The sequence below is a fragment of the Trachurus trachurus genome (assembly GCF_905171665.1).
Source record: "Trachurus trachurus genome assembly, chromosome: 4".
Lineage (NCBI taxonomy): Eukaryota > Metazoa > Chordata > Actinopteri > Carangiformes > Carangidae > Trachurus > Trachurus trachurus.
Genome location: NC_139898.1, coordinates 24,794,293 through 24,822,041, shown reverse-complemented (window position 1 = coordinate 24,822,041; position 27,749 = coordinate 24,794,293). Strand labels below are relative to the sequence as shown.

General features: G+C 43.1%; 1 protein-coding gene across 3 annotated transcripts in view; it reads right to left on the bottom strand.

Moving 5' to 3' along the window:
- Nucleotides 1–10,788: 10,788 nt before the first annotated feature.
- pde4ba (phosphodiesterase 4B, cAMP-specific a) overlaps nucleotides 10,789–27,749 on the bottom strand; it is a gene marked incomplete at its 5' end in the record, with an annotated part of 155,590 nt that continues 138,629 nt past the window's right edge. For 2 of the 3 annotated variants that reach the window (XM_083969605.1, XM_083969606.1), the window contains 8 exons: nucleotides 10,789–13,967; nucleotides 14,059–14,241; nucleotides 14,722–14,844; nucleotides 14,951–15,105; nucleotides 15,224–15,323; nucleotides 15,937–16,101; nucleotides 16,217–16,500; nucleotides 19,834–19,927. In XM_083969605.1, coding sequence (XP_083825731.1) covers nucleotides 13,497–13,967; nucleotides 14,059–14,241; nucleotides 14,722–14,844; nucleotides 14,951–15,105; nucleotides 15,224–15,323; nucleotides 15,937–16,101; nucleotides 16,217–16,500; nucleotides 19,834–19,927 — 1,575 coding nt within the window. In that variant the 3' untranslated portion in view covers nucleotides 10,789–13,496. Of the gene's footprint in view, nucleotides 13,968–14,058; nucleotides 14,242–14,721; nucleotides 14,845–14,950; nucleotides 15,106–15,223; nucleotides 15,324–15,936; nucleotides 16,102–16,216; nucleotides 16,501–19,833; nucleotides 19,928–26,362; nucleotides 26,635–27,749 lie in introns of those variants that run through there. The other variant, XM_083969607.1, reaches the window with a different exon arrangement.

The window sequence follows — 27,749 nt, the reverse complement described above, 5'->3', positions numbered from 1 at the left end:
TAGGGTGATGTTGTTGCGGTATAGATCGTAAAGTCCTTTGGGCCAAATTTATGGGTCATAAAAATACATTTGACCTGACAGGAGCGACCCTCCAGGGGAATGCTGTAGTAGCCAACTCCAGACTTTTTTTTTTTTTTTTATAAAAATGTGATTAATATCTTTGATACCCATAAAATATATCATTTGTGATGTCCGGGTTGCCTAGTGGTCAGAGAATGAGTTCTTAAACAACATGACCCTGGTTCAAGTCCTGTAGCTAATCCGTGTGTGCCTGCCATTAACTATAAATGCTCTGAAGTACAGAAGATTACTGGAAGGAATGGCATTACGGGAGAACAATGAGCGAAAGACAGGCACACACACACACACACACACACACACACACAAACGCGTGTCATCACAGAAGTTCTCACGCAAGCCAAAGAATTGTTCCCATGTGCTGCAGACCTCTATGATTTGGGAAGGGTGCGTGAGAGCAACGAATGATTTATAAAGTTTAGAGTAATATAACCAAAGGGCTCGGTGACACAGCTGTGGAAGAACCAGAGAGAAGGGAAACAGAAACGACTGTGAAATTGGTCACGCTATGGAACAACACACAGTCCTCATTCTAGCTCTCAGCGAGAGTTTGTATTTGTTTTTCTCTCCTAATTTTTCTATGGAGTTAACAATTGAGGTGATTACTCACTTTTTTCAGCAGACTGATGCGGGGCAGGCAGGTCACACCTCAGCCCTTCACTTCTCCAGGTGACTGAGTTGAAGTCAGTCTGCATCTACTGTATGTCTTTGATCAGACGAAGTAGTTTGTACCTGCGACTGACTGCACAATCTCAACAAAAGTTGACATTAATCTATGTTTTGGAGGCAGTTAAAACCTGACACAAGGGTATCAGCTCAGGTTCAGTTTTCTGAACCATCGTCTTTGTCTGAGCAGGAAAATATATTTCTAATTATAGCTGCTGCGCAGCGATGGGTCGGGTCCGGGCTACTTTTGGGCAAATTTAGGCAATTCTGAGCAACAAACAGGAGAATATGAAGACAAGACAGTTGTCCTTATAATGTCCAATTGGGACCAGTTGAGGATTGAACCCACAACCTCGGGAACCAAAGACCATTGTCTATCGCACTGAGCTAATTGACAAGTGGCAGTGCAACAGTGGCTTCACAAATTGAGTAAGCCATTCACTGTCGTGTAGGCAGATTTGAAACCACAGTAAAAAGAAAAATCAGTTTTTGAGGTAATGATATGTATTTGTCAAACATCTACTGTGACTCTAAGATGTTAGGAGCCTTCGCACATGGTCCAGTCCAAGCTATTTGGATTTTTAAATTTAGAGGCTTGCTGTGATGCCACCATTAGGACAATTGTCTTGTGTTTCGTGTTGAGGACAACTGACATTTTGATCTGTCATCATCATCATCATCACCCTTGCTGGGACTCGAACCCACAACCTCTGACACCAAGAACCAGCTCCTAACTCGCTGAGCTAATTGGCTGGTAGTGAGACCTGCTGTGTAGCTTCATTTATCCACTCAGGGAGTCAGTGCCCGGGCAGCTGTTGTGATGAAATGGTCAAAATTTCAGAAATTCAGTCATCTGAACAAAAATCTGATAATACATAAATTGCATCTTGACAGCATGGAAATGTTGGTGATTTGTTTTTAATGATAAGTGATTTGCTTCATATGAGAAAATATGATGTTTATAAATTCCACACTCGCATTGACTGCAGTTGTTCCCATGAGAGCAGAATTCAAAATGTTCTCAAAAATTCAGTTTTTGAGATAAAATTCTGATATTTGCTAAACTTCATCAACCATGACTCCAGAATATTGTCATTTTTTTTCAGGAAGATTGAAAATGTATTTATCAAGAATTTGATGGTATATGTTTACAGTAGTGTTTACAGTCAAACGTTTTCATGCACTGTAGGCTCAATTTTTGCTTAATCAAAAATCCGAGAAACAAGTTTTGTGGAGGACGGTCTGGAGATGCTCTGTAGCAAGTTTGGTGTCAATTGAGCAAAAATTGTGGGAGGAGATACATTTTAAAAGTTTTACAGTTATTGAAAAAAACAGAGTGATGGACTTCATAATTTGTAATAAGTTTAAGTGGACAAAAGTTTCAGCAGTATTGAGGCTACATTGTGGTGAAGTTTCAACACTGTAGCATCTACCGTTGGTATGGTAGGAATTTTTAAAGTTTTTAAATTTAAACGCTTATTGTGCCCCCCCTAGGAGGGGGGGGCACATGTCCTTGGAGTTGAGTGAATCTGGCATGGGGTTGGATGTTTCTGTGAAGTTTGGTGAGTTTTCGCCCATGGGAAGTATGACTTCCTTGGAAGAAGAAGAAAGAAAGAAAGAAGAAGAAGAAGAAGAAGAATTCCTAGGAATACAATAGTGTCCCGGCAGCTTAGCTGCCCGGACCCTAATAAAGACCTACATGATACTTAAAACTATAAAATCTTATGCTGCAGTAAACCTAAGATGACCACCCTACCATGCTGTTGTGTGCAAACTGTACCTGCACCCGATAATAATAGTAATAAAGGTGACCACCAACACCTTATCAGCCAACTTCATATAAAAAGCAGTTTTCAAGAAGAGAGCATGTCTCTCTCGGGAACCAGGTGTGGAGCTCTGAGCTTCAACCTCCATCACCCAGCTGCTCTTCCTATAAGCTGCTCCTCATGTTGTCACCTCATTCTAACCAGTGCCATCTTGGATGTTAGACTCTCTACATATATACATAGTATATCCCGCCCAAATGCTGCCAGCCACGTCCACCTGTTCTCTCATCACTTCAGCGAGCACAATGAGGACTCAGTGAGGTCCTCTAAAGAGGCTGTCTGTGGTGTTTCTCTGCACCCTCAGCCACTTCATCATCTCTCCTCTAATTGGCCCAGGGGATAGCCACATGTATCCATCGTGAGGCTGATACTTGCTTCACTTACAAGGTTAATGCAGCCTCGGGGGACCCGAGAGGGGCATCGTGTTGCCTTTTTTTCCTGGACGCTACATATCAACAACTGCTGAGTTTATGTCTTGTCGTTTCTGTTTTCACAACTCGGTTATGGGAACTGGCTAAGTGACACAACCATGAGACAAACTTTCTGGGAATAATATCAATTAGAAATGTTCCCCTTTCTTTCCCCTATTCTCCAATATCTTTCTCTTGTATTTCATTTAAATCAGTGTAATTAAAGAAAAGAAAAATATTTTCTTCTTAACCAAATGAACTCCATGAGATAAAAATTAAAATCAGTTGCCAGGCTTGTCACTTCTAACAGTGTATTCCTCTTAGCAGCAGTAGCAGTATTTGACCCAGCTGGCCTTACAGTCGGCTATAAAACCACAATGACGCAAAAGCAGGGGCCACATAATTTGCATTAAAAGAGAAGATAGTTAACCCTACATGGTCACAATAAGTGAGGGCTGTTACATTACAACACCCAGTAGACACCATGTGATATCTCAACTCAAGTTCACATAGTTTTCCCTCAATTTAGCTTCTCTGTGCCAAGTTATAGACGTGAATTCCTGACAATTAACAGTCCCAGACAGCAGGAAGCTGTCCTTGTCTTAGCTGGTCACTAACCCTGATAAACATGCACTTCTGCTCCACATCCTTATGATTTCACAAAAAAAAAGACTTTATTTTTCAACTGGGCTGCTACTTAACTCTATTGTTGCCCCACACTCATAGATACACTGTACTTACAAGTGCAGTGGCTTCAGAAAGTATTGTTTCTCATGCATTATGCACACTTTACTGCATTGAAGATTAAATCATCAATGGATAAATCTCAATATAAATCTACCTATAATGGAAAAGTGAAAATATGTGTTATACCATTTTTGCAAATGTATTAAATATAAGAAAAAACTTTGATCTTTCAAGTTGCATTAATCAGACCTTTAATTCTGTACTTGGTAGAAACTCATTTTGGCAGCAGTTGCAGCTTCCAGTCATCTTGGCTTTGTGTGTACAAGCTTTGCACATCTGGATTGAGGCAGGTTATCCTATTCTTCCTGGCAGATTCTCTCAAACTTCATCAGATCGGACGGGAAATGTCTTTGAACTCCCATCCTCAGGTCTCTCCACAGATGTTCTGTGAGGTCTAAGTCTGGTTTTTGACTGGGCCGCTCCAGGACGGCCAGAATGAGTCACTCCAGTGTTGTCTTGACTGTATGTTTCAGATCATTGTGATGCTGACAGGTGAACCCTAGTCTGGCCTAGTCTCGGGCCATGTGTCACCATTAAGGATGGTATTATCAAGGTGATGAACAGCACCTGGAGTTCACCAGACATGGTGGTTGGAGTTTTGCCGAAAGAGTTCAGTTTTCATCTGTCAGGCCAGAAAATCTTTTTTTCTCAGGCTCTTCAGAGATCTTTAAAGCGGGCCGTCATACGTCTTATATTCAAAGTGGTTTCTGTCTTTCCACTCTTCCATAAAGACCTGATTGAGGGAGTGCTGCTCGGATGGTTGCCCTTCTGGCAGGTTCCTCCGGTCTCTGCAGAGGATCATCTGAAACTTTGTTAAAGTGACTGCTGGGTTCTTGGTCACTTCCCTGATCAAAGTCCTTCCTGCCTGGCTAGACAGCCACCTTTTTACAATTTCTCCTATTTCACAAGTATTAGGGCCACTGTGGCCCTGGGAACTTATTTTTATATTTTATCACTTTACCTCTTTGCCACATTGCTGTCTGCAAACCATAAACACTGCACAGTTCGTGTCAATTTATTTTGAAAGAGCAAAGGCTAATGGCTTAACCTTCTCAGTCATGTGATGTGGCCTTGGGCAGACCAGTGGTGGAGCTACGTATGATCACTCAGCTCTCTCAGTCAGTCACAGACATTCATGATAAAGGGGCCATCTCCCTGTTAATGTGGCCCAATTAGTGATTGTAAGTGTGTTACTAAGTGTGGACTGATGGGCAAAAAAATTGCATTCTTAGACATTTAAAATAAAAAGTACAACACAATGAAGTGTGCAAAAAAAACAAAACAGATCTGAATCTGAATACCTTAATAAACGGGTGCCCATAAAGTTGGAATGATTCTGTTTTCAGACACATTCCTCTTTTTATTCCTATAATAACCATATAAAGGTTAACTGTGGTTCAATTTTCACAGTTACATGTTTGGAAGAGATTGATCATAAAGTTTTGAGAAGATACACTTTATCTATCAGGAATAAATCATATTGTCACAATTATTTTCTGACTTTATGGGCAACCGTGTGCATGCTGTGTTTACTGCCAGGCCTTTGTACTGTATCATGATGAGCTGTGCCTCTGCAGACAGCTGCAGCTACAAAAGGCTAGAAAATCAACATCTGGGAAAAATTAAGCCTTGTTCAAGTGACGCACATACTCTTATGTAATGACGCTTATGTTGACACCCAAGTTTGCATCTTATTTTAGGGGCTGGCTTGAAGCTTTTAAGTACCAGAAACAGTTTGACATTCAAAATAACTGTCTTTGTCTTGAGATAATGGAGAGTTTCACTTTTGTTCAAGCAACGACTGTGAAAGTCCCACCACAGTTCCACATAGATTTACGGAAGAGAGAGACTGTAAGAAATCCACATTTGTCACTGCACTATTGTGAAATAACAATGCGGGGGCTTGGGAACCTTAAATTTAATTACCCGACATCTCATTGAGGCCTTCGTCTATTCAGCTTATAGTTACATCAGCTGCTCTCTTTCTCTCCATCTCCTGTGTGAGTGTGTGCACCTTTGCCCTCTTATGAAACTCATCCAAACAAGTTTTTTTTTTTTTCACTTGAGCAGCATACAGTATGAGAACAAGTTTCTTTTTTTTAAAGAGATTTTTCAAGTGGAGCCCAGTTTATCTAATTTCTGAAATTTAGAAGAAATTATGTTAAACTATAGAAAAACAAAGGTTTGTCTTGGAGGTCAAATATCCTCTCTGCACTTCATTGACAGAATTTGTGGCTCATCTTTAAATGAGAGGTCTTAGTCACTGGTTAAGATGAGATTTTTTCAAGTGCGCACACCTACGCTCTCCTTGTCCTTCTCTCTCTTTTGTGCCTCATTCATTCACATGCAGAAGACACAATAGGGGATTCTAAAGCCTGTAGCAAATTCCCTATTATCTCCCAATCTAACCATTTCCTTTTCTGGCCTGAAAATATCCCTCATCTTTTTTTCCCCTTTTGCCACACAGGGGAGCAGTTAAGTGGTGTCATTTACGTAGACTGGTGGGAAATGGTTTGCTCTGTTTTTAGCATTATTAGATAAGTTGGGACATCCACGTGGTTGCTCGGTGCCTTTGAAGACGAGTGACAGGGGAGGTCTCCTGTCCCATATATTCCAGTCAGTCTTTTCTTTCGTCACATGTACGCAAGTAGTTTCATCAACTCAAATCTCTGGCTTCTACTGGGTTATGTCACAGACGAGTTGTGGGGGAGATTTCAACAGTGGGAGAGAGAGGTGGCACAGCGAGAGAGAGAGAGGTGGAAGAAATCAGAGGAGATTGGAATATGTTCAAGGAGAGGAGGGACATATGAGAACATTCAATGATAAGAGGCAAAAAATGAAAAGAGCAAATGAGAGAAGCACACAGACCCTGGTGATATAATTCACTCATGATTGTCTTTGAAAGTAAGGTTGGAGTGGATACAAGGGCACACAGCCTCAGAGCTCTTATCGTGGATCACTATGAGATTGGATATGGAGGGGTCATGCGTAGAAATTACACAAGCCTCTTACTCTTGTCGTGAATTTTTTTTTTTTTTTTTTAGGTTTGAACGATTCCTCACCAGTCTGTGGTCCAAAAATAGCCAGTAATGATTTTTTGAGAGGGGACCAAGCAAAACTGATCAGTGCCCAGATTGTTGTGAGAGTTTTGTCTCCTGTTTTGGACATGGTAGATATAGAAAGACCATGTTTAGAATATTTTCATTTTCTTTCACTTTTGCTTAGCCCTTAAAGCAGAAGTGAGTGATATATTTGTGTTAATATAAGTCTTAAATAGTTATATCTTCCGACAGCAATCACTTACATAGAGTGTTTGGACTGAAACACGGGTCTCTCAGTCCCTCTGCTCTGCTCTGAGCCGAAGAGAAAACATTTATCGTATCCTACAGTTTTTATCCAATGAGGAGAGAGAACGGCATGCAGGGCTGTGTGTGCAGCCAAGGAACGCCGTGAATGTGGTGACGTAGGGACGAGGACTGTTATGGTGCGTTCAAGGAAACTCGTATTTTTCCGACCGTGAAGTCGTACAGTTCGATCTGGTACGAGTTCACCGGTCGGAAGTTACGAGTGGCCGTTATAGTGACTTTCACCGGTAAAACAGGTCGGAAAAACACGAGTGGGTTGCCTGAAACGCTACAAAGTCGTAAGTTGTGACTTGAAGCTGTAATTTACGATTTCAAAAGCCTGCCTGGAACGCAGCATTAGCGAAAACGACCGGACCACTCACTTCTGCTTTAAGCCTCAGGAGATGCACTGATGTAAGATGGTCATACCTTTGATCGAGACTGGCCTTGTTATGTTCTGAAAGACACAAACTATTGCAGCAAATACTGTAAATTGACTGCTTGCACAATGTTGCTTTCCATGGGGTGTTCCTGAAAGTGTATTAGTCCATAGACCCTCCAGTCTAACTAGTCATTTGTGGAAAATTAGTCACAAACAGAACATTCCTGGAAACATTGCTTCATCAAACATTTAAAACTTATTCTCACCCTGCCTGTTTATAAGAGCCCACATATTAAATAAAACAGCTTAACAACTCAACATCCACAACATCCTTCAGTGGGCCGTCACCGCAGAAGGCACAGAGAAAACCATGATGTTCAGAGTAGAAATGTCCAATGAGGATGCAGGATCCCACAAAGGTTTTCTTTTTTATTTAAAATGTTTCAAAACTTCTTGTTTGGTCTTGGATCATCAGCATCAGAGTACAAAATATGGCAGAATGGATTTTTGAATGTCTAAATCCCCTACAGAAAGCAGAGCTACTTGTATTAAAGCAGAAGTAAGCGATCCGGTCGTTTTGGCTAATGCTGCGTTCCAGGCAGGCTTTTGAAACCGTAAATTACAGCTTCAAGTCACAACTTACGACTTTGTAGCGTTTCAGGCAACCCACTTGTGTTTCTCCGACCTGTTTTACCTGTGAAAGTCACTATAACGGCCACTCGTAACTTCCGACCCGTGAACTCGTACCAGATCGAACTGGTACGACTTCACAGGTCGGAAAAACACAAGTTACGGGCTGCCTTGAACGCACCATAACAGTCCTCGTCCCTACGTCACCACATTCACGGCGTCCCTTGGCTGCACACACAGCCCTGCATGCCGTTCTCTCTCCTCATTGGATAAAAACTGTAGGATACGATAAATGTTTTCTCCTCGGCTCAGAGCAGAGCAGAGTGACTGACAGACCCGTGTTTCGGTCCAAACACTCTATGTAAGTGATTGCTGTCGGAAGATATAACTATTTAAGACTTATATTAACACAAATATATCACTTACTTCTGCTTTAAATCAATTTGTGTAAAAAGTGACAGTTTACTGTATGAGACAGAAAATGGCAGGGGATAGGATATATTGTATCTTAAAGCAAGAAAAGGGAGTAAGGAGCTGAAAATGTGAAGAGCCTTGTGAATGACTGCACCACAATCAAAACTCTTCCTCCTTGGCTTGTGTTCAAAGTTCTAACCGAATTTTGCCAAAATTGGACATAGATTTTGAGTTACTGCGCTAATTAACAACCAAAAATAGCAGACAGAAAGCACTCTGCGCTACGCTCAGCTCAGGTAATAACTGTTTGTGTCCTCTGTGGGGAAAACACGCTGTATAAAAACAAAAGACATCTCCGTCATGAAGGGAGACGGTCTCCTGCAGTTAGCTCACAGCCGTACAGCAAAATGGTCCAATTTTTGTTGGATGACGTTTGTACCATGACTGATGTCGTCTGCAGTATGTGTTGGGAGGAAGGTGTCTGTGTGCGTACATCTCAACACATGCAAATGATAACTGCTTGTGTTTGTGTTTACATACAATGTGTGTGTGTGTGTGTGTGTGTGTGTGTGTGTTAGTCCAGAGGGTGTGTGTGTGTGTGTGTGTGTTAGGGCCTTATGTCACATCAGGACAGGCCTGTCAGACTGCGTGTGTGGGGACCATAGTAATATAGTGCTGACTGCATGTCACACAGTGTTCCCGTCTCCGCACATTAGAGCCAGACGTCTGTGATGATGATGCAGCAAACACGGTGACATCAAAGAGAATGAAGAGTAACATAGTACAGATGTATAAACACACAACTAAAGTATCACCTCAATTATATTTCACTCTATACAACCGCTGTCCTCGGGTCTGAGGTTGATGCTGGTTTTTCACCGAGTCGACCTTTAGTGGCTTTATGATCATTTTTTAAATTTAGATTGAGGTTGAGTGACTGTGGGAACTTAAAGACAGGACCACACTGTCAGACCATCGTTTAGTATTCCTCTATTTGTCGAAGGGCAAAGTCAGATATCAATCTAAGAGAGCACAAGCTTGCCCATTAGGAAGGTGAAGAAACGCTACTGTGATGAAACAATCAATCAATTGACAATTGTGGATTGACAGAAAATTGACATGTTCCTATATTGTTATATGCTCTATTTCATATTATCTATAGCTCAACTTTTTTTAAATTATTATTTCTAAAGCATTTTGAGCTGAATTTCTTGCTTTTCTATCATCCTGGTAAGAACTTCAGAGTCAGACTAAACAAGTAATGACATAAAATACAGATTAATTGAAAATGAATAACGATCTGCAGTTGTCAGCCTAAATATGCACGTTTGTATGTTAGATTGATCTGATTTAAAATGTTGTTTTGCAGTGTATTATCATCTCCAGATGTGATATTTGCATGTTTTGGGGGGTGGCAGTCTTCTTTGGACTGTAAATTGGTTCACAGCTCTGTGGACTGTTTGGGTGACAGGAGCTGCCCAGGCCTCTCTGTGTTGAAACTGTTTTACATACTAGAGGCTGTTTTGTTTTTTTCAGTCCAGGACCCAGGTGCTCAGTTTTGTATCGGTACACAGCCTAATGAAACATGACAAACATGTGGGAACCCACCAGAAGCGTGACTGTGACCTAATTTGTCGTTCACACCCATAGTAAAAGAAAACTGGGCTATGAGGAGGAAAAAAACGTCAGAAACAGATAACGTATATTCATGCTTTGCTTTTAATCACTTCATAGAAAAAGTATTTCAGATTTATTTTTGAACACAATATACAATATAATACCATACATTGTGTGAAACATTTAATAACCCACCTGCAATAACTGGCGGACTTGAACATATTGACAATTAGAAAAACCCATCTCTCATGCAGATAGTGCTAAGTCTGGCTAACCATTTGGACACAACTAGGACCAAAAAAAGCTTGAACATAGATAAACAATGTTAATACTGACAAATTTGAATTTCAAAACTGCTAACAAGTTTGGTCAGAAAGAGTTCACACATTAGCACAACCAGTTACATAAGATCATATTTTGTTGTTAATTCAGTACGATTCACGTCAGTGCCGGGCGTATTGTAGCATGCTACCAATACCGTCCCCGTCTTATCTACTTTTACATGAAGTGCGTTAAGTGTAAAAGGAGACAATCGCGTTGTGTTTGTCAGTCGAACCTGTATCTGGCCTCATATATCAGCAATCTGCATTCAAATGCTGGATGGAGAAGCTTCGGTTGTGACAAGCCGCTGAGAGAAAATAAGCTGTTTGTATACGTTGATACCAAGCAATGACTACGCTTCAGTGTTCCTTAGCTAGCTCGTATGTATCCTATATCCAAGCCTATGCAGTTTAACATGTCCTCTATGTCACCTCTGGGTTACCAAATCACTGCTGTCAGATGAAAACCATGTAGCTTCAAAAACTCAATTGGTCCAAAATAGTTTTCCATCCGAAACTATAAGCTTAAATTTAACCAAATAACAAAATATGAAAGAATATAATATAGACTCAATTTCAAAATGATGCCAAAGTGAGAACATTTTTGGTTTTAATATTCATGCATAATGTAAAATGGTAAATTTTCTCGTCTGTGACATCACATTAAAGACGATTTGAAATTTAATGTAAAAATAAAAAGGGCTTTCTAAGTTACAAGGTTCTCATCTGACGACAACAATATGTCTCTTTAGCTGCTGCTCTGCTGGGCACTCAAAACATTGTGCGAATATATACTTAGATATATTTATATATATATATATGTATATATATATATAAAAACAATATATAATACATATATAAAAAGACTCTAGTCCAGAGTCTTCTACACATTAGACACCACCACTTCCAGGTAATGCAAGTGCATATAAATTAAAATAGATTTTACACTGAACCAGTATTTCTTATTTACAAGCTTAAAGTATAGAATAAATACACACTGTTATAAACAGCAAAAAGGACCAACTTGAGCTCCTAGCGACAAACAGTAGCGACAAAGGTGTGGAGTGATAGGGGGTAAGGCCTGATGACAAAGTCAGCACATTCAGACACACACATACAGAAAAACACACACGCATACAAAACCTTCCGTACATACAAACGGCACACAAACGATTGCCACTTAAGCATGCTGGAGTGAAAACAGATGAAGTACCTTTTGAGTATAACAGTAAACCAATATGAAACTGGAGAGACGTGACTATGGATGTAACTAGGACATCCTGAAGAGTCAGTCCTGGAAGCCACAGGAGTAGAAATGTGAGGTCTGCAAACCATTTTCAACCCATCTTCCCCAGTGCATCAGTGGAGAAACAAAAAGAGACGTATTTTGGTTTGTTTTTTAAAACTAGAACACCTAATTATTCCTCTTTTTTTCCAAAGGGGACAGCCTGCCATGCTGATTCCAGCAATTCCATCTGTGCCAAATTCTAATAACCCGACCGTCCTGGAAACCTGATACAGTGGAAGGGGGGGGAGGGGAAAAATTCAATTGACGTCAATGAGCAGAAGCAGCACTTGAGGGATTTTTATCACAAGGAAGAAATAGCCGGCCTGATTGTTTTGGGGTCGTGTCCGTGGAGCCCAGAGGGGTTTGTAAACCATGTGAATAGTGGCGTTGATGAGGGTCTGAGAGCGCCTTTCAGACAGGCAGCTGTAAGAGCACCTTTAATCATCTGGTCTGGGCCTGATTGCAGAGGGGCAGGGGGGCGTTACATCAGACGGGTCCGGGGTCAGGCCCCGTTCCAACTAACAGGATTATTAAGACTGCAGCATACCTGTGGGCTGAAAATAGACTCATTGCTGTTGTGCATTTTGTCCTTGGCGGACTTCATTTGTGATCTAAGGAGCTTGTTGTTTGTTCTTAGTCCTGTTTATGTTTCTGCTCACTTCATCTGGTGATAGATTTGAACTGGGCTAACCTCAATGTCACACCAATACCACAACAACTGCAATTATGAAAAGACGGTCGTCAGTAATTTTACAGTGACATTTTTTTTAGCAGGAATGCCTGATTACGTAGTTGCTATGGAAGGATTTTATATCCTCACTGAGTATTTCTTGCCTTTAAAAGCTTAGAAGTCAAGTTTTGGTGTGAAAAGGTTGGAAGCCCCCAATGGTCTGCAGACTGGCATATGAAGAAGATGTAGCATGAAAATAGATGTGATATTTCACTGTGACATTCATTGACTGACATCCAATATAGTAACAACAAACTAATTGTTAACATGAACCATGAGTGAACAAATAAATGTTGTGCTCAGATTGAAAAACGAATGTGATAATACAAATGTGCGCAGAATGTGTGTGTTCAATGTTCATGTTTCCCTATTTTGATGAGTTTGTCCAAAAAGTTGTTTGTCGACATTTGTTTGTATTTCTCTATTGCCCAATACATGGAAGACTGTTCTCTTTTAACATACAAAAAAGATTTTGCTCTTTCAGATAAGAAAAAAAGACATTTCACAGACATACTAGAGTGTTCAATAAATAAAAAACTATTATAAAGACAATAGTAAAAAAGGCACACAAAAGTCCTTTGACAAATGGTACAGGAAAAAAGTAAACACTTTCTCTTGCTATACAAATGTGTCTCCATCAGTAGATCTTACTCTATGCTACTTCTAGATCATATCATATCTGTAAAAAAGTCTTAAGGTACAAAACTTCTCTCAGTAGTGTCAGTGTCCATTTAATGCCAGTCCAGAAAAGAAAAGTAACCGTTTCCCAAACTGGCCGAAATCCTTCAAGTTCCACCCTCAGTCTCGTCTGTCCACCAAGACTAAAATGTTCGCAGTAATTATTTCCTGAGAACTCTGAAGCCGCTTCAACTGAAACTGTCCGTCCGTGTCTGGCTTCAAACACCCAAGTGCAAGACGCCCCTGTGCAGGCCAAAACTAAGCCTTTGCTTCTGTGGGCTTATTAAAAAGCACAGCTGCAAGAGGATTTCCCCTCTTTTTTTCCAAAAACTTTCAAATCACCATGTGAGCCTGATGATGTCAGCCCTATGTATCTGTGGGCGACGCCTCGTGTGTCACGATCTCTATCGACGACGTGGGCTCCACCATGCTGCCCTCCTCGTTCTCCGGACCGTCCAAATAGGCCAGGGGAGGAGATCGAGAATCTCCTAGACTGTCCTCTTCCTCCTCCTCCTCCTCCTCCTCTTCTTCCAATTCTTCTTCTTCCTCCTCCTCCTCCTCCTCCTCCCCTTCGCCATCTTTCTCTATTCCATCTAAGTCCTCCTCCTCCAAGGTCAGCTCAAACTGAAACTTCTCCCCGCCTCCCTGCCCTCCAGTGCCGCCGCCGTGTCCGTGCGGGCCCTGGTCGTAGAACGGAGGGGAGGGGCTCTGGGGGATCATGCTCTGGTACCAGTTCCTGTTGTCCTCCAGCGTGTCCAGGATGTCCTGAGCGTCCGGGTGCACCAGATCGGCCCAAGTCTCCCAAAGAGGGTGCACGATGTAGTCGATGAAACCCACCTGAAGGAGACAAACCAGAGTTATGACCGAGTCTCTTTTAAGGCTTTGATGCACCTCCTGTTATATGAGTAACACATGCTTTATTGCTTACCTGGCTCTTTTCCACTGAGGCTGTATGTTTATCACACATGGGGCTGATCTCCATCCCCCTCTCCCTCTCTCTGTCTCCCTGGTGGAAGAACTCCTCCATTATCCGATCGGTCCACTGACGATACAGCTCCAAGGACTTTGTGGGGTTGCTCAGGTCAGCACAGTGCACCATGTTACGCAGCACCTATGAAAAATACAGAATATCAATTTAGTTAAAAAAAAAAAAAAATCCACATTCTGCATGGTTGTACAACCCCCGCTCTCAAAAATTTGCTGGATTACTACATTAGATTCCTGCAGAAAAGACATTAAAAGCAAATTATCTAATGACTTTTGTTATAAAAGGAGGTCCGTCGACACAACAGTCTAATAGAGGAAACTGTAGGACCATCACAGCGAAGGTGTAAAGGGAGCACTTAAAGGCAGAAAGAAGATGGATGGACTGAGGAACGGAGTGACAGTGGGAGCAGAGGTCAGTTATGTAGGAGGCCGGCTAATGATCATTGGCTGAGTAACCTCTTCCAACGCTGGCTATCGATTAGAGCTATTAAAAGCAGGTAAAAGAGAAGTGCAGGGGCTTCCAGTATGTTGAGTCACACATACACCGTCCACATGATGAGCACTTACATAATAAGAAAACTGTTTCACAAGAACAAGCGGCTACCTGTATTCTGTCGGTGTAATTGTCCAGCAGCAGCACCCCTGAGCTCGTCACCTTCTTCGTCTCCACCATCGTCTTCAGGTCGGCCAGCAGGCTCATGTGTTTGGACATGTCAGTGGCCAAAACCTGGATAAAGCAGAAAGAAAAAAAAATCTGTCAGCATCAGGATTTCAGACAGATTGTGATTTGAAATCAAGGATGGCAGAAGAGAATATGAATCATGATGCATTACCATGTCGATGACCATCTTGCGTAGGGACTGTCTCTGCTTCTTAGTGAGGTTCTGGAAGATATCACAGTTGTCTTCCTGTAGCAGCTTGAATCCCACAGCCAAGTGATGGTTCTCCAGCACAGACTCATCGTTGTACATCAACGCCAGCTCAGAGTCTGGACAGAGGTTAAAGCAGGATTTTAATTATTTTAGTCTTCGTCACGACTACTGATATTTGGCTACTCAAAGCATCTATTTATATGCTTTTAAAGAGAGAGGGATATTTTCACTTACTGGTGTTGATTAGGAATTGGTTCGATACTCCAGGATGATCAACATCATGGATAGCTGCAGCAAAGATGGCTGCTAGGATCTCAAGGTCTGTGAAGACGGCCTGGGAGGAGGAGAAAGGATGTTTAATTGAATTATTCATGGAGGTTAAAAAAAATAGCAGCACAAAAACAGAGCAGTTAATCTGTGCCTCACAAACTATTGATTCACAGATGATTGTGTAAGGGAGAGACAACAGACGAAGGGTCATACTGTACATGAAAACCTTAAAGTTCAAATATCAGGTTTTCAACCTTAATTTGATTGGAAATGCAAAAGTTTCTGTCATGTTCCGCCTTGAAGGAAAACAGCAGAGGGAGAAATGTTCCTCAACTAAACCCAACCCAACGTATCAACGAGTGCCGAAGTAAAGAGGGGGAATTTCTCTTAGTTAACTGGAGGGGAAAAGATGATTCAATGGAACGATGCTGAGCTCTTCAAAGCGAGTGTGGCACTCCAGGAAAGTGGCATGTTAAGTTACGTAAGAGCTCACTCCTCTTTTAGTTTTTCCCCTTCTTTTCAGTGGATGTGCTCTGCTCAGAGCAAAGGGAGGGGGAGGGGAGGGGAGGGGAGGGGGGCTTTTCAACCTCCGGGGTTGAATGATGGATGAGGATGAGATAATGTAAGAAGATCCGGACGTGAGGCATGAGAATATGACACAATCTATTATAACTTACATCCAGGGCCGGAGTTGAGAGGAGGATGTGTGTGGACTGGGCTACGTCAGCAGCATGCAGGCTGTTATGGTAGGCCACATCTGAATGGTAGTGGTCTTCCAACGTCATCATGTAAGCCACGAACGTATCCATGGGGATCTTAAATGTCTTTAGCAGATCTCGCTCCTGAAAGAACATGCAAAATACAATCAGAACTGAAGCATCGATCATTTTAACGCTGCATAATTGAAAAAAAAAGAAAAGAAAGAATTTTCTGACACTGACTGATTCTGGTCCGTACCTGGAAGATGGCGTACATGATGCAGGTAAGAGGTCGGTTGTGGGAGTACTCTGAAACGGTGAAGATGTTCAGGCCCCACTTGTTCAGATCCTCAAGCTCCTTGGACAGCAGCTCCTCCTTGTCGGTCTTGACGCCGAAGCGAGAGATGCTGCTGCCGGAGAGCGAGGGCCCGTGGGAGACCTTCTTGACGCCGCTGATCTGTGTCATCAGCTGCTGCTTCTGCTGCTTCTTCTTCTCTCGCGTCTTGGACGTCGGCGACGGGATCTCCACCTCATTCTGTTTGTCTGCAGGGGGGGAAATAGACCATTTCCGTTTTTAGAAAAGCACGGACATTGTTCCTTTCAACCTTGTGCAGCATGAGTCTGTGTAATGTGGCTCTGAATCACGGCCTCGAGGACCCAGGTGTACTATAACAACACCTGCAGCAGTTTAGTTCCTGAGGGATTTATGGACTCATTCATTCATTCATCATCATCTGTCCTTCCATTCATTTGTTCATTCATGCTCCCTTCCCCGCCACCTGCAGTCTCGGTCTGAACTCCCGCTGCTCATCTGTCTCCCTCCCTCCCCCTCCCCCGCTCTCAGCAGGTGGCTAACGTCTCATCTTCTGTTCTTTTCACTCTCATAGGTCAGACCATCGACAGACTGAGAGCCGCGGCGTCTACACGGTTAACGCGCTCCCATAAAGTCAAGTCATTCAATAAGATGCCACATCTTTCACAGCGTTATCAAATCACCGAGTACAGAGTGAGATTTTTTATGCTTGGTTCATTTCATTTGTGAGTCTGAGTCTGTTCATCTCTATCTGGTGTGGCCGCAAATCAAGTGAACAACAAGTCCACCCCTTAAAAAAAATAAAATATTCAATAAAATAATCACAAATAAAAGACATTATCCAGAAAACCCTGTTTGGTGCAACAACAGGAAAGCCTGCAGAGATCGGCTATTGGCATGTGTGTGAGCTGCGCACTCATCTATCAAGCCTGGTCTCATCGCTGGCCTATCAGGCTTCCTCTGTGGAGGGTTATTCAATTACCAGCTGTAATTCAAATAATCACTTTCACTCTCATGCTCTCCCTCTATCTCTCTCCCTCCCTCTCTCTCTCTCTCTCTCTCTCACTGTTCCCTCTGCCTGTCTCCGTCTCTCTCTCTCTCTCCAGTGGTAATTGAGAATGGGCAATTAAGCGCTCTCAGACATGTGCTGCGTGGGAAACAAGGGGAAGAGCAATATATTGCCCTCTAGTTTATTACAAGCCATCATTATCACCACCGCCGCCGTCGTGTGGTATTTTGTGTGTGTGGCCCGTCTGTGTGCGGGAGAATGGACTGGGAGACAGGTTCACAGTCTTCATTCTTATCATCCATTTCTACATAAGTAAGTGCCCCGTGTACAGTGAAGGCTGTGCACTCTGTTGACTTGATGAAACTGATAAACTGCTGCTCTGGAGGTTTGTAGCTCAGTTATCAGGATCCTGGTTTCTGTAATCTGTCAGATTAAGACTATGTTGCAGTCTGGCTTCCAGTATTTTCTCCCATGGCTCTCTCTGTTTCTCCCTCTGTTTGTTCTCTCAAGCAAAAAAAACAAAATAAAGCAGATGAAGTGAATATCTGCTTTATGCTCTGTTCTGCCTCTCCTATTCTTGCTTCCCTCCGTCACCTCCCACGTTTATTTCGATTTCATCCAAGTCCTTTTCATCCTCCTCCATATGCTCTGTAACTGTGAGCGACGCAGATGCGGTACAACGGGTGGGGAGGGTTATTTTATTTTTTTATTTTTTAACGGGGGAATTTTCCCCTCCCCGGTATATTCCCTAAGCTAGGTGTGTTCTGCTGTTGTTGATCAAAGGGAATTATGCTGCGAGAACAGCTGTGGCGGGGGAAAGGCACACACACGTGACTGGCCGGCGTGCTGTCGGCCAACAATCCATAATGGAAAGCCCAAAATCCTGGTTTGAAATTGCCCTAGATGAGAAACCCGGGGATCTTTATTTATCTGGGGAATTATCCAGGTTCCATGAGCGCTGTTTTACCAGTCAACAATCTGCCTCAGCATCAGCTAGGGATTTGTGGTGAATCGAAGAACGCCCTCTACAGAACCAGACATATGGCAGGGAAATGTCATTTCTATCGTTCCTGAATGGATGCTGCTTTTATAGAAAATAATATAGAAATAAAGTGCATTACTGATGCGATGCTAATCTTTATGGATGAAGGGATTAAACGGTCCTGCTGGTCAGATGAGGCCAAACCAGGCCAACTGTGCAGCTTCAGCCATTTTTTTTTTTTCACTCCTCATTAATGTTAACCTGCTCTTTCTTTCTTTCTCTCTCCTCCTCCTCCAGCAGCAGCAGCAGCAGCAGCAGGGTAATCCTGATTTCTTTATCAAAGTGATAGTCATCTCTGTCTGGTTTCTCAGGGGCAGTGGGAGAGGGAGGGAGGGAGGGAGGGAAGAGAGGTGGAGGTACAACAAGGTGTCCCTGCTGACAAAGATGCATTAAGACAGGAATGAGTCACCCAATCTGCCGAGCTCATCTCCCTGCCAGCAAAGGGGGTTCCTCTGAACCTCTATATTCTCCCTCACTGCAGTCAGCCCCCTCCTTTCCCAGTTTGCTTCCTCTCTGTCTCTCTCCTCACCCGTCCTCTCCCTCTGTAGGATCCGGAGGTGGGGGATCTGCCAACAACACTACACCGGATCAACCCTAACCCTGACGCCAATCGAACGGAAGCACGGTGTCTATAAATATTATATATCCCTGGTTATTCTGACGACCCAGCATGTTTTCTAAATGGCGTCATATTTATTCTCTCATCTATATTACCTCAAAGTCCTCTCATTTGTCTGTTCCATTGATCCTGTAGCAACTCTCACACTAATGTGGAAACCTCACATTTATCAAAAAGCCAACTTTTACATTTAAAAAAAAAATCTGGAAAATCGATTTTCTCATGAGTGCTACTTACACAGTTTTTTTTCCACCAGTGACTTAACAGCGTAGTTTGGTCCAAGAATCATAAAACATTTTCAACATAACAGCCAGAAACAACGACTCTATATACATAGGTACACATTTAGCGATCTACTTTCAGATCTCAAACCTGCAACCCACCCTGACAGCATCCAGTTCAAATCCACTTATTCAGTTTCTGCCTAACAAACTCACATGTCAATCAAATGCCACTTTTTTTTTTTTTTTTTTTTTTTTTACAGTAGCCAGCCACATTTCTACCTTTTTTCATCTCTGTAAATACTTTTGAGAAATATATCTGTGTCTATATATTTTTTAAACTTGAGCTTTAATGGCCATTTTGAGCCCAATGCCATAAACATCTAGACAAAGCTTAATGGCGCAGTGTTTTATGGTACGCCCCCACAGAAAAGCCTTCCAGAGCAACTTGCACGGCTTAACATCATACGAAAGACTGAACCTGCAGAAAAACATTGCGGCAAAGCAGAAGTGGATATTTGTGCGAGCCACTGTGAATGTTTGTGTTTTTCTACACATTGTGAATGTACAGGCCGTGATTATTGTAGAGACTGAGGGTTGATTATGGAGTTCAGAATCGGTGAAATTTGTCAGTGTGATTTTTCAGTGTGTGTACACAAGGTCTTCATTTACCTAGGAAGGTGTTGGAGATGAATTCGGACACCTGGTTCCCAGACCGACTCATCTCAGATAGGTGCGTCAACTCCCGATTCAACATTCTCTTGAACTGCGAGAGAGAAGGAGAAAAAGGGGGGAGAGGAGGTGGGAGAGAGAGGGGGAGAGAGAGAAAAAAATGTCGTCAGTTTCCACTGAGGGAAAACCTGAGATAAAGTATGGTATAGGATACCATGGAGGGCCCCGTTTTCCTCCACCAGCTCGAGGATATTATTTTATTACAGCGTACAATCAGTGGGGGGGGACACATCTTATTTTCCCCTCCATTTTCCCTTAAATTAATTAGAGCACAAATCATTATGTATGTTACCAGTGGAGAGGCCATTACCTTTTAATACCCCTCAATTCACCCCCTGCAACCAATTTACAGTTTTATTACACTGAATCACATTTTTAGGGTTCTGTTGAGCTGTTTTACTTGCGTCAGTGTGCAAGAATCTCAATGATGTCAAGAGGAAAATCTGCACACTGCTCCCTACATTCCTCCCCGTTCCAACATTTTGGTCTTTTTTTTTTTTTTGTAGGGTTCAGGGTTGACAGTATTAGCAAAATAAGGGGATGCATGCATTTGACAGAACACAGAGATCCAGGCACTGCAGTAGCAGCTGTTTATGACAGACTGATGCATGCGCGTGCACGCACACACACATTAATACACACAAACACCAGACACACAGCTCTGCAGAGGGCTCAAGATGGAGCCTGAGCCACTGAACACCATTCTGTCAGACTCCCCTGATGGAAATATCTACTGGTGCAATTAGGTAAAGTCTTCTGAAAAGCTCCACAATAAATGCTGATATTATAAAAACACTACATTTCTTTTTGAAATACATCTCTAATACAACAGCAACACAGCTCTAGACAGGTACAATAAAATGAGTGCGGTATCCCAACCAGCTACGTAGATAAGCGCCACACACCTTAATGTAACCCCAAGACACCGACAGCAAGTAATTGGCTTCAGGCATTTTGGACCCCGTTTTCTCGTTCCTACACAAAGCCAGAACTGTAATCCAATGGAAAAAAATAGAGGCAGATGAACAGGACTCTTTCCACGCCAAAAAAAAGAAGACAACCCAGAAAAAAAGAATCCCCTCTTCTCTCCTTCTAGTGTTTCTTCTCAACAGCTAAGAGAGCAGCTTGATGATGGCTCACTCTCTCTCTCAGCAGCAGCAAAGGGCCAGCTCCGACTCTCCATGTCCAGGGATGGAGGGAAAGATAGATATAGGGGGCGAGAGTGCGGGCGATGTAGCCAGGCTCGGCGAGGAGGAGATCCAGCGGGCTCGGCGGATTGGCTGGAGCAGCAGCAGCTGGAGCCGTGAGCAGGGGACTCTCAGCGCAATGATGAATAATGGACAAGAAGCAAGGAAGGGAGGAGGGGAAAAAAACAGCAATGGAGACGGGAGGAGGAGGAGAAGGAGGAGGAGGGAGTGAGCAGCGATGTTCATCTGACTGGAGGGGGGGTTCCTCCACTGGATTTGTCTTGCTTCACTGCTCTCACTGCTGTAACACTCGCTCCCCCCTCCTACCCTGCTTCTCTCTCTCCCCATGTTCCTCCCTTTTTTACTCCCTCCCTCTTCTCCTCTTTTTTTTCTCCCCCTGCTGTAGTCTGCCAGCCCCAGCAACACTATTCAGAACACATGATTTGACAGAAAGTGGGGAGAAGGGGGGAGCCCTAATTACAGCTTGGCATTGGTGTATATATGAACTTCTAAGAGGGGAGGGGGGGTGTTTGAGTGATTGATGTTTAATATCCAGACATGGATTCCAGATGTAACTTTTCCTCTTTTTGCTTCTCTTTTTTTCCCCTCCAGCTGTACGCTGCAGATAAATCCCATCATCTTCAATTTCCAGCCCCTGTAATTCCCTCTTAGAGCTTTTTATTTTTTTTATTTTTTATGAAGTCAGCCATTGTGAAGGAATGTCATTGAGCCGTACAGCGATTCCTCCCCTCCTCGGTGAAACAATAAGGGGCTGGGGAAGGGGACGGAGCACGTTCTGAGGAATGTGAATGCACAGTGACAGTATTTTTATCGCCATTATCTCTATTATCATCCGGCTCCTCTCCCCTCTCCCTTTTTTTTTTTTTAGGCTTCTGTTGTTTCCTGACATCCCCCGAGCACGGCGGCCATTGTGGAGAACTCATAAGCCTGTTCATTATCTGCATCCCATAATAATATTAGATGCTGTCAGGGGTGTCTGTGGAGGGCTATTTTTAACAGCCAAGAGACAACCAGAGAGAGGGGAAGAAAGAAAGAAGGAGGGGGGGGGGGGGCGGGAAGATAATTGCATCCTTCACCAATTTAGGTGACATCAGCCCACGGTTTCTCTTGCTGCCTGTGAGTAAATGTGTGTGCACGCCAATTACCAGAACACCCCAACGCCATGGCAACAGCATCAGTCGGCCGGTGTGCGGGCTGTTTTGAGAGCATGAGGAGAGGAGAGAGAGAGAGAGGGAGGAGGAGGAGGAGGAGGAGGAGAGACGAGAGGTTTCCCCTGTTCCTTCCCAGGCAGACATGTGATGTAGCTGCTGAGCTGTCACAAGGACACACCACACACTTCGCTTTCACTCGCATCCACCAATGTGCAGACTGGAAGTCGCTCCCCCTCCTCCTCCTCCTCCTCCTCCTCCTCCTCCTCCCCCCACCCCGCTCTCTCCATCCCTCCCTCTCCTCCATCTCTCCCTCACTCTCCACCACTTACATGTCAATTTCTCTCCGGGCTGCCACTTGCCAACACAGTCATCAATCTCTCTGTCTCTCTGTCTGTCTGCCTGGCTGGCAGAATCAATGGGCTGTCCTTGGAGCAGGTGTTGATGCTGCCGCAGTGTACAAGGCTATAGGGCCACCTGACTGAAACCAGTAGTACCACCGCTGGCCAATTTCAAGGCGAGGTTGCGCGGTTTGGTCAGTTTTTTTGTCACGACCCTTGGAGGTGAAGCTGCGATGCTTCACCGATCAGAAAACATCCATATACAGTCGCTGTTGTTGTTTTTTTACTTCAGAGCCATGAAGCCAATCCATGGGAAAGTGTAAACAGCAGCTCCCAGAGAACCTTTCAGACCAATATTTGTGTGTTTTGTGTGTGTACGAGTTGGGGAAGATGTGTGTGTGCGGGGGGGGGGTGGGAGATCAAAGCTTCCCCGAGAGGATTCCGGATTATCCTCCCACCGAGGGAAAGAACCAGAAGGAGGGAGGCAGGACGCAAGAAAAGAGAGAAGAAAAAAAAAAAAAAGAGAAAGCGCAAGAGGAGGCAGCTCTTTATATAATAGCTAACTGCATAATATATAAAGAAACCAGAAATAACAGCGGGGGATGTCTCTCTGCAATGTGTTGAAGAGCTATGCTTCCCCAGAGGCTGAAAGAAATGCCTCAATGCGCACAAACGCAGCAGCAGCAGCCCATAAACGCTATAATCTGCAGTTTAAGTGCAGTGGATGGTGACATGCCACATGCATTTTTTCACATACACATGCACACACATGTCCATATGTTTCTGTGCAGCTCTTGGCAGTGTGTGCTTTGCCATATTTTTTTATTGTTAAAGAAGGGAAGCCTCTTTGCCTCCTACTGACATCATGACACTGGAGGAAGATTAACGTGTTAAAGCTCTGTGGGTATCTTTCCTTCACATATACCCACACTATATTTTCATTCTATTATTTTACCCATTCACAAGCTCAGCCGTCGTTCCTATTCTCCTGTCTGTCACTTGCTGGTTCTACCCCCCTCCTTTTTTTCGACCCTCTATATTTTCTCTCTCTCATTCTCTTTCTCCATTTTCATTCACTCATGCTGCTGTTGTCTCATTCTCTCTCCGTTAGCTCCCTCTCTGAACCATTTTCTCTCACATTCACATTCCCCCATTCCTCTGTCTTCCTCTCCGTGCTCGCGGGGGGTCGGGTTGATTCAGCTGAGAGCTGCTGTGACAGAGGCAGAGAAGGTGAATGGAGCCTGTGGCATTTCATTGTGAGAGCGGAGCAGAGGGCGGAAAAGGAAAAAAAAAAAAAACATAACTCTCTGAGCCTCCTCCATTCAGACGTGATCCCATCAGACAGCTCACTGTGGAGGGCAGTGAGGCGGACAGGTAGGCAAGAAGGCAGACACAGAGTCCTCCTCCGACACGAGACTCTGATCTTATGCCCTCACAGCAACGTGCCTCCATTATCTGACCAGGCAGCGCCACACATCAGACTGAACTCGGTCTCTTTTTTCTGCACAGATGATTGTAAACATGATAACAACTAGTACATTTTCTAACAAAATGACACAACTTTAACGTCAATCTTTCAATGTTTTATTCAATGTTTTTTCTCAAATTCAAATAGCCTAAAATGTCATGCTGCTGTGTTCACCTGGGGTGAAGGTTGAAGTTGTGCCTCTGGGCCACTAGTGGGCACACTATGCTCAGTGTGCTGTGGCGCAGCCTGCTCTGCGTTCAGAGCACTGACTCCGTAACTCTGCAGTGCAACAACTCACACCTTGGTCAGGAGTTTGACCCTTATAAACCCTCTTTGTGTGCCAAACATGCAAACAAATAAGATCAGTACATCTTTTTATCTCATTTAAACTGAGGGTGAGGTTGGGGTGTTAAATGATGAAATGTCTGGATTTCAATTTGTCGTACATCAAAACGATCTCATCATCCCTTCAGCTGTAAATCTGTAGCAGTTGTGGTTTATCTCACAGCTCTCTTTAAAAGGATGCTTTGTTGACGTGGGGTTGTGTGAGGTAGTTAGTGTGTCCCTTGGTACCACATATGCACAGGTGCACCTCCATCACTATTACACCGCAGCCAGAGGTCAGCTGGGTGAACTGCTTTTGTTTGGCACCTTTTAAATGTGCTGCTGCTGCTCCCTGCTGCCTCTTGTAACAGCGCGCCGATCCGGATATATTCCGCAGGTAACACACTGACTAAGAATGGTTACCTCACATAACCCCATGTCAAATAACCCCAACTCTCCCTTTAAGTAACAAATGACGCAGTGTGGTAACATCGTTATGGCAAAGTCTCGCAGTGACATAACTCTGTAAAGATCAGTGAACCTACCTACGTATGAACACAAATGCACAAACAACTCTGAGCTACGTCCTGACTACCTCTCACTTCCTCTGACTCATACGCGTCTGCACGAGAAAGCGTGTATTCCTGTATATGCGCCATGGAACTAATATGTATTCAAAAACACCAGTCGGCTGTATGAACAGGACGCAAAAACCGAAGATAAAAGTGAGAAATTTCTCAGCCGAGTGAATCATTCCCATCACTCCCGGCTGTTCGGGGCCTCGGCAGAGTCAGATGTGGTCTGCAGCACCATTTTTGGCTGGAGGAGAGCAGCTAACAGGCTGCACCGCCACGCTCGCCCAGGCTCTCTGGTTACTTCGAAAGCAGAAAGCATCCCAAAGTAAAATACCACACAGGCAGTATTACACCAAGACATTTCTTTGAAAGCCCAAGACACGGACCGAGAATTCTTGAATTACAGAAAGTGCGTCTAGAAAATACAACTCTTAAATGCACGCTCAAATCAGACGGACAGCACAGCAGTGTTTGTACCATATCATTTTAACAGGCGTAAAGGCATGTGTCTTCGCTCTCTCCATCCCCAGTTTGAACAAACAGGCCATTGAGCAGCACCTAAACACATTACCACTACGTCCCGCTTTCACCTCAGATGACCTGAGTCTAGTTCGTCTCTCAGCATTGATACAGTACAAGGCTCACAAACACCACTTATCACCTGGCTGTTCTTCCACTGACTTAAATCCAGTGTTTTTGCAAATTAACTCACCCTCATCCAGATGTTTCAACATGACCAGACTACTTCTACAGACTTTGCCACTTTGCAGTTACTCTAAGTACTGGTTTGTGTTAGGGAACGCTTTGATGGGGAGAATAAAACAGCATGTGTAAAGTAATGGTCTCAAGAATGCCTATTACTCTTTACTCACAGAGTGAAGAGTCTAATAACAAGATATATCTGCTTATGCTGTAAAGGCAACATAAAAACCCAGAGACAGATCTTCCAGCTGTGATCAGCGAGTGTAACTTATATGTTTTTAGCTTCAACGCAACTAAACTCAGCGTTACATGAAAGGATGCACACGCAGAATGCAGAAACAGAACTGTCTTCTCCTGCATGAGAAGTAAAATAATGTAGAAAATGATCATTAAAGTGCACATTTTGATTATATTCAGCTAGAGGAACTAAACATTACATGCTGTGAAAAGGCTGGAAACTCCAAAGGCGCACATTCAGCATCCGCTTCAGTGAAATGTGCTTAAAGTCCTTAAACAACACCGAAGGCTCAAAGAGCAAAAAGCATAAACTGAAAATTTGTTTTAAAAGGCTGTTTCGTTACTAAAGCATGTATATTCACAATACAAACAACAGATGATCATACAGTCCAATTAATATAACAAAAAAAGTAAAACACTTTATAAAATCCATGTATTTCATATGAAAAATGACAGGAAAACTCACCTTTCTCCAACCATTTAGCTTCCCTAATTTCCTCTCTTTCTTGTCAAAGCAGCAAGCTCCCATGTTTCTGTGTGTAGAGTGCAGAGCAGAGTGGGACTGCTGTCCGTTAAAGTGTCTGTCTTAGTCTGTCTCAGTCTGACTACTGCATGAGTAAAAGGACCAAAGCCTCGGCTCTCTGACGCTGGGAAACGCCACAGCTCTAGTGACTCACTTTGGGCTGCGAGGTCTGACTAGGCTTTACCTCACACCCTGTGTATGTGGAGCAATAGCTGAGTGTGTGTGTGTGTGTGTTTGCGTGCGTGTGCGCCAGAGAGAGACCTCTGCTTCATACACACTCCCTCATGGGGGTAGTCCCGCCTCTCGTCTCTTGCTCTTCTTACTCCTGCAGCTGGCAGTCACAGCTCTGTGGTTTACACTGTCAATATCACACTGATCGTTCTGATGACTACAGCGCTTCCTGTTTTAATGAGTGGATTTCCTTGAACGTTAGTTACACAGATTCTTGGTAGATAAAAGAGATTCAGGTTAAAATGCAATGGCAAGAAGAGGAGGAGTTTGAGTTTGTAGTTCTGTGGTATTATTGAAATAAAATCACTAGGCTGCTTCTGCACAGTTGTGTTGTGAATTGTGCAGAAGCAGCCTAGTGATTGTATTTGCAAATTGAGCTTCAATTAACATCTCTTTTCATTATTGATGAATCAACTGATTATTTTCATGATTGGCTGCGTTAATGCCTTGGATATAAAATGTCAGCAAAAGTGGAAAACACTGTCCCACACTCTCAGGGAATGTCTTCAAATGTCTTGAGAGCTAATCAATGAAAACATTATGAATCTTTGATAACTTATTCATTGTTGAGGTGATTTTTAGGCTTTATTATGAGATTTTGCCACTTTTTTTTTTACTTGCATTCAGGTAGTTTCACCTGTGTTTTACACCTCTCCCTTATGGCATCAGATATAGACAGATAACTTTAAAAAATGGTTTTATTCCACCTGCCATAAATGCTCTGAACGACTTGAGTGTTGCGTCAGGGTGTGTTTTTTCTGTGTTGTATGTTTACTGTACATGTGTGTTGAATGATTACCTTTTGAATGTAATAAGGGCTGTGAAAACAAATTTCCCCCAGGGGATAATAAAGAATTAATCTGAATCTGAAACTGAACCTAGTTTCCTTTGACTGTGAAGGGGACTATTTGTGATGGAAAATCTTTCTGTTTTATAGATTTATATAAACCCAAAGCAAAACATTCTCAAAAAATGGGAGCTGATCACCACATTAAAAAAATTTGAAAATAAATATACTGATTGTTCTCCAGTTTCCTAGGTCCTGGATGATGTTTTCAGATTGATAGCTCTGTCTACTGAACAGCCCTAAAAAGATCTA